General features: G+C 39.6%; 1 protein-coding gene across 1 annotated transcript in view; it reads left to right on the top strand.

Annotated features, from left to right (window-relative positions):
* Window positions 1–7,777, top strand: part of igdcc4 (immunoglobulin superfamily, DCC subclass, member 4) — a gene marked incomplete in the record, with an annotated part of 47,773 nt that overhangs the window by 24,710 nt on the left and 15,286 nt on the right. The window contains 4 exon segments of the mRNA XM_035682544.1: window positions 285–426; window positions 1,629–1,762; window positions 6,371–6,505; window positions 7,082–7,234. Of these exon segments, the coding sequence (XP_035538437.1) occupies window positions 285–426; window positions 1,629–1,762; window positions 6,371–6,505; window positions 7,082–7,234 (564 nt within the window).

Raw genomic sequence — 7,777 nt, 5'->3', positions numbered from 1 at the left:
AATGAGCCATTTTTATCCACAGAGGGGGCCAACAATGTGGATGGAGCTGTAAAGCAGTTGTGGATTGGGGCTTAGAGAATATTGAACACATCATGTGTGACCTACATCAAACAAACTGTGTCCTTCATCGTTCCAGACATAACACATATCTCAGATCATTAAAAAAAAGGTCATTTAGGCATCAGTTTAGATATGGGCCATTGTCTGTATCTGTCCACTGAGAAATCACCAATGTCTGCTTTGATAAATACCCCTCTGACCTCTTTCACCTCTATTCCACCCAGGTCTGTCTAAGTTCCATCAAGAGCCATCACCCCAAACTGTGCCCGCTGGGGGAGCTGCCCGGTTTGAATGCCAGATTGAGGGAGTACCCACACCTGTTATTACCTGGGAAAAGGACAAAGTGGCTGTCCCTGAGGAGACACGGTGATCCCTTCTATCTACATGTTGTCGTTCTGTCTTCTTTTTCTTAAAATATTTCAATGCATGAATGATGTGATTACTCCGGTTTGTTTAGAGTTTCTGCAATTTCAGTCCAATTAGTTAATTATTTTGAGGGCACATTCTTTTTGTTATTGTGCTTTTTCCCTGGTAATTTTCTCTTGACTTGTTCCTTAATTAATACGCAATACTATGAATTACATCATCACATTATATAATTATATGATTTGATATACATTTCATAAATGTATACCTGTTGCCACATCCCTGACATGTCTATCTCTGTCAGTTGTGTCTCACAAATAGTCTCATTTACTGGTCCACTTAACGATATTGACATTTCTCTGTGGCTCTTCTGGCCCTGGCGCCTTGGAATTAGTTTCCAGTCTTTTTGCACAGGACTAAGTGCTAATGGCTGCTGTAGCCCTGCATGACCCGCAAACAGCTCGCTGCTTATAAGGTCTTATTGGAGGGATGTGGTTCTCCCACCTCAGGTGCTGTTAATGGCCTCTTACAAAGATGAGCTAAAGGATGGTTGATACATCACTGGCCTTTTCTCTCTGTGTTCTCTCTGCCTCTAATGTGCTTTTTCCTCTTTGCCATATTTTGTTTTTTCTCTTTGCTATTATCCCCTTTACATCTCTATTTATGTTACACTTCTATCCTCATTTTTCTCTTCATTCATAGCTCCCTGTCTTCCTCTCATTATATTTATGTTTTTATTCATTGTTTTTCCCATCCACTGCCTTGTTATTCTCCCTATTCTCTCAACTCTTCTCCACTCCCTCCCTTCTGAACAGGATACCACTGGTCACATTTTGTTGGGATTAATAGGCTATGATAAAGGTGGTCAGAGGTTGTGAGATGACATTACATTGCCAGGACCCAGGAGGCCTGTCTTGCAGGCCAGAAGTAATATGTAATATGTCTGGTCCTCCATAGAGGAGGCAGAAGTAGAGTTGTGTACCAGTACCTGTGGTGCTGGTACACAATAGTATTCTTCTGAATAAAAAAGGATAGAAGCTATGTGAGGACTTATCAGGATCCCTGCAGAGTTTATCAGCTGGATGTTTCATGCTACAGGGCACTAAGCCATTTATTCACTTGTTTTTCTCTCTCTCTCTCATTCGCCTTCTTACTCGTTCTCCCTCTGCCACCTCTCCTCTGTGTTGCCCTGCGTGCAACAGGTTCATTTCCCTTCCTAACGGGGTGCTCCAGATTCTGGAGGTGACCAAGGAGGATGAGGGTGCCTACCGCTGTGTTGTGTCCAACTCTGCCAGGAAGGACATCAGTCATGAAGCCATGCTCACTGTCACCACAGGTGAGGTCTGTTGCATTGCTTTATAGTGTTTGAATAGTCAGCCAGGCCCTGCTGGAAGCTATCAGGCCAATCTCAAAAGTCGAATGTAAGTTTTAGGACTCAACGCTTGAAATGTGTTACGTCTCTCCAGTGCTAACAAAATGGCACTCTTTCATGTAAACCTGTGTTTGTATTGTGTGCTTAACTAATGTAATCCAAATCTAAACAATGTTTCTGGCAAATATTTTGAATACTGAACTGATGTGGAATTATTGACATTATTCAGACTATGATAATAACTTGTATAATCACATGCAGAACTAGAGAAATATTCATGGGGCGACAAGAGGGTGGCATGGAGACTTAAAGGGGTGGCAGAAAAAGATCCTGATTTAATCGCATACAAGACATGTACTTTTATCAATATTTGCTTGGAAAAGCCCCTAAATTAAGATATTGTAACTTTACATTACATTATTGTGGCACCTTAGTAAAGTATTGAATAGAAATACCTAGAGGTGTTTGTGTTTTTTATAGATCTTAAGCCAATCACGTAGTTTAATATTAAATTCATTTCTTTTTTTAACGGGTCAATTTTCAAAATAATTTAAATTAATGTGTTCAATTTGACAGTATTTGACGCCAGGCATTTTTTTGTAGGTAGCAGCTGCCACCCCATACCCACCCTTTAGATCTGCTCTTGACACCCTAAAGATCCCTTGAAGACATGTTTTTAAGAAATATAAAGTACTGTTCTTTGAATAAGAATTTGTTTGTTTATGTTTTTTCCACAAAAAAAAAATGAAATTACCTTGTTAATATGTCTTTAAAATGTCTTAATAATTACGTCTACTCACTTCTTATTTAAAAGTCCAGAACATTACAAAAACCATTTCAAAAGTTACTGGACACAAGTTGTATTCTACTTCACTGAAAACTTCTTTTCCAGCGTATTTTCACTGAAGGTTAAAGTTCCACATCGCACTGTAAGCTGCATAATGGACGAGCACAGACAAACTTTCCCTCTTTACCAGATGAATGTGAAAACAGATTTCTAGTGTCAAACTCTGCACAGACATTCATGCACAGTGAAGGTCAAGCATCCAAGTGAAGTAACAAAGTAGGCAAAACATCTTTTGAGTTCAGGGGGACTTTGAAGATGCACTGTGGTATTCATTACAGTAGAATACTGTGGATCTGTTCTCAGTGATAATACAGTTTTGATTTTTCTTTGATTGAAGTAACTTCAGTCGTGACTGCACATAGATGCTGTGAGCAAATGGGGAATGCATGGTATTTAGACCCATATCACTACAAAGAGGAGGGAATTAGAATGGGTGTAATGTGATCAAAATTGCTTGTTTGAGGTCACCCAGGGGCCACCCTGCTAATTGTTTTCTTTAATTAAAGCAAAACAAAGTGAAGCAGTGTTGTGATGGAGGGGCTCTGTAACTGACTGCGGGCAGCACAAACACACACACACACACACACACACACGCTACACCTTCATTTTTGTTGCAGTTAATAAATCTCGCTGTTATCCTTCTTTGCTTTACCGTTTTACGACCAAGGGTGCACACTAGTTCTATTTTCATTTGCGCATACATTCACACAAATGTTATGTCTGCATATCGTTTGTTGTTGTGCGTTCCATATTTGCCCCACCATCTCCCATCAATGGGTTTGGTTGGCAAACAGGGGCATAACATTTTCCTCTGGTAAACAATATGGTCTCGCACAATTTAATGATCTGCTTAATTATGCTTCTTGATTGTGATTAAAAAGTTTTGCTGCATGTAACTAAAGGAATACAAGGAAAATGTTTATGAAAATATAGATAATCCTTGTTTTGAATATATGTGGATTTAAGAAGCTGTAAATGCTTCTGGTAATTGTATTTTCTTATATAATTATTAAGCCTAGTGGTAGGGGCTTTCGGTTTAAAATAGGCTGCTTTGGCCCTGGTGGAGTTTTTTTTTTTAAAAAGATCTGAAAGTTATTGACTAACTCCTTTTTATAATATTTTGCAATCTGGTATAAAGAGTGTTTACTTTTTACAACACATTTTCTGAAGTCCTGAGATTTTTCTCAACTCTGACTACGGTTGAAAACTATTCTCAAGTGCTATGTCTACACATTTCACTCTCCATTTCTCATCAAAATTGCTTTTGTGTAAAGCACCTTAAGCCGGTGTTGTTTATGAAAAGCAAGGGCTACATATATACCTTGCCTGTCCTTCAGATTTCATTCGCTGCAAAACATAGCCTACAGGTAATAAGACACTTTTATTCTCTCTGTGTTTCTCAGTGAAAGTAGTCACCTTCTGTATGGTTACTGGAATTAGGCTTTCTCTTTTAATTCAGCTTCCTATAAGCGCCCGGCACAGTTTGTTTGTTCATCTCTTTCATCCACAGGACTCATTCTCCTTGTTTTCCAAGAAATGCTATTTATATATTTATGAAGGAATCACTTTATTGCACAGCAGCCATTTTGACATGAAATAGTAGGGCAATCACAGGTGGTACCAATGACACTAATTACTACTAAAGTTATTTAGTTCCATTTAGTGTAGCAGAGCCTTTCTAGTTAGCCAGCATGCACAATAGCAGCACCCTGACTCTGTTTGACCCGAATGGAACAGAACATTAATTAGTATCATGGGTAATACCTGTGTTTACCCTACTATCGTGTCAAAATGGCAGAAAAGGGTCTATAACGTTTATCTCACCGTAAACTGCATCGCTGATAATGTTGTACAAACCACAGCATGTTTACCTCCATTTACTCCAATAAAAACCTTGACACCACATACAAAAATAAATCAAATCTTCTACGTGTCATAAACACCAATGCAGAGTAACATAGCAACAAATGGATAATTGTTATTGGTGTAATTATGTTTCTTAAATTAAATTAAATAAGTAATGCTGTGTACAGAATACAAACATATCTTTTAGTACACTGTATGTATTCTATTTGACTATTTTGACAACAGCATACAGCACATCCTTCTCTCTTTGATCAAAATCACAGGGTGACAGCAACCTACAAGGGCTTAGACTAGTGGATAACATGGTGCAGTGACTCAGTGGATGGTATTGTGAGGTGTGATTTCACCATTAGGCAGCCCACATTAAAGCTATGTCGTATTGTCTGCCTGTCTGGCGTGCTAGCTATAGATCAGTCAGCTGTAATTGGCTGCTCTGTGGAAACCATTGTGTCCTTTTTTTTAGTCTCAGCCTTTGTGTCCTTCAAAAGAAAGACAAAAAGAAAAAAGGGAGAGAGAGAGAGCAAGACAGATGAAGCCAAAGCAAGTGAGTTAGAGACAGCATTTGGATTTATTTTTACACCATCTTCTGTCCTCTGTTTTTCAGTTCCAATTTCAATCATTACCACTAAGTTTAAATTTGATTGCTTCTATTGTCATTTAAATACAAACAATATAAAATACTCTTATATACCTATCTTTTTGAACAACAGGTGCTCTACTCTTCAGATAGTCAAGAAACATTTTGGAAATTAGTTGCAGAAATATATTGCGGGCTATTTTTTGTGGGTGGTTTTGCTGCTATTGTGGAATCTACTTATTGCTCCTCTATTGCAAGCCATTCCATGAAGCAGATGTCAGATCTTATGCCATCACTTACTCGCTTGCACTTCAGAGTTCTATGAATAGAATACGTGAATGCCCATGACCAAGCTTCGACTGCTTGATGTTGAGGTGATCAAGTCCACATACTTAACTTAAGAGGATGTACAAAATATGAAAGGCAGATTGACCCACTTAAAGCTTTATGTGTAACCAAGGATTGCTGTATGTAATTTCAGTTATTAATTTATAATGTGTTTACAGAAAGAAGTCTTTTTCCTTGAGATCATTAACATTATGTGCTTCTGAGACTGCTTGGGCTGAGCAGATTTCCAGGGAAGTAAAGCCCTCTCACACCTTGGCAGTACCTTGAGGACACTCAAGAAATTAGCGTCTGGTCCCTTCAACCTATAAGCAATATGCTTTGAGTCACATCTTCAGTCACTAAAGAGGAGAGGTGTGCCTTAGTTCAATAATTGAGGCCATTCTTTCAACTGACTTAATGGTTTACCTTTTCTCCAACAAAAACCTCTTGTTCTTGTGTCACTTCCAACATCACCTGCTTAAACTGTCTCACCACCTCCCCTCAGTCAACCCTTTGGTTTATGCCCCCTTCCTGGTTTTGTACATTATGTCTTGGAGTTTGTCTGTGAATAATAATATGTGCTATAAGGGCTTCCATCCTGTTTCCCAGCCAATCCTCTCACATTAAACCCTTTTTGGGATCCAACAAATATTAAATCTGTGTTCACATAAACATTCTGTAGTTACAAGCTTTTTAGCCCACTCTTACTGTAGTGTTGAGATTGAGCTATTAAGTAAGGAGTAGAAACAGTAATTGGTGGGAGAAGCGCTGTATTTCGATAATCAAAGTGAATTGCTATTTTGTTTCATTTCATTGGTGCAAAATGAATATGAATTGCTGAACAAACTGATGGACTCATGCAGTCAGTGGCTTCAAACTGGAAATTCCACAGTTACAAACACAAACTTATCTATTATTTATTGGTTCAAGTTACACTATTCATTTGTTGTTACAGGCTCTACAGAAACCCTGAACATGGTTGCGATTGTTGCACCGCCTCAGAATGCAACAGTCGTGCTCGGCCGTTTCGCTGTGATGGAGTGTATGGCACAAGGCCAGCCGAAGCCACTGGTGTCCTGGAGTAGACAAGGTAACACTCGGAAATGCTCACGCTCGCTTGTTTCTGTCTGTGGTTCTCATCCTATATGTTTTTCTTTTTTACTGCATCTGTTGCACTTTCATTACCCGCGTCTCGGTCTCTAATTATCCGTCTCTCACAAACAAAGAGCAAGCATCATTATGTCAGGATCAGATTTGCGTACCTGTAGCTGTAAAGTTGTTGTTTCACTGATAAAAGCTGTCTCGTCTAGTCTTCTGTTGTTCTATTGTGCACTAACTCAGGGTTTACATAATATGACTTGTCACATTGAATAATTCACACCTCTGCAGCAGTGAATACAGAATGATTTTACACACAGCTCAGGGGTGTGCTAATGCAGGCCCCTGAGTGAACCCAAACTGAAAAGTCACAGAGCCACCTGTTGGTCAGCTTGTGGGATTACAGGTCAGCTCCCCTGCTGCTCAAAGTGCATCCTCTGTATCCTGTGCTGTTTCTCAGGCAGTTGCCTGAGAATTTATCTCCCCTTTTTTCAATGCAAATCTATTTTTTCCATTTGTATGATCTGGGACTGTCCTGTTGTTCTTTGTTTCTTTCTTCTTTGATCAGATGGAAAACCCATTTCCACCGATGTTGTCGTCCTTGCAACAAACCTGGTGATTAGGGACACGAGGCGTCACCATGCCGGCGTCTATGTCTGCCGGGCCAACAAGCCCAAGACCAGAGAATTTGTAATTGCTGCTGCTGAGCTGCATGTGCCTGGTAGGAATCAGTTATGTACTGTATATAATGATTGATTTGACTTTTCTGAGAGCTTTTTCATTGATACTAGTTTCTGTCACCAGCTTCCCTTTAAGTTTCCTAGTAATTGAAGGTCTGAAAGGAATAATAATTAAAAACAAATTTGGTTCTTGTATAATTTTGTAACTTGAGTCATCAGTTTTTTTGGGGTGCCCCTTGTGGCTTATGGTTGAGTCAGGCTAAAAACCTTTGTTGCATCTCTCTCCCGCTTATCATCTTTCTATTTATGCTTTCTAATAAAGGCATACAAGTCCCCCAAAAGTTAAAGTAGCATGATATGGAGAGTTAAAAAGAAACTGAGATCAATATGAGTGTTGGCCTTTACCAACATCACTTTTCCCTATGTTGGTAGATTGGGAGGAGGAGGCCTCGGTACATGGGTCGCCAGCTCTACCCACTGAGCTAACCGGGCACCCAGGGACGCATTATTTTTTAACCGCCTACAGTGTGAACGGATAAGCCGACGGCGCGGAGCGAGGGCGTGTCGGTCAGACAGTCTGATAA

This window comes from Morone saxatilis, unplaced genomic scaffold (assembly GCF_004916995.1).
Source record: "Morone saxatilis isolate NCDOM2014 unplaced genomic scaffold, NCSU_SB_2.0 Contig11, whole genome shotgun sequence".
NCBI lineage: Eukaryota > Metazoa > Chordata > Actinopteri > Moronidae > Morone > Morone saxatilis.
The sequence above is the reverse complement of the archived record's forward strand: the minus strand, read 5'-3'. Positions and strand labels throughout refer to the sequence as shown.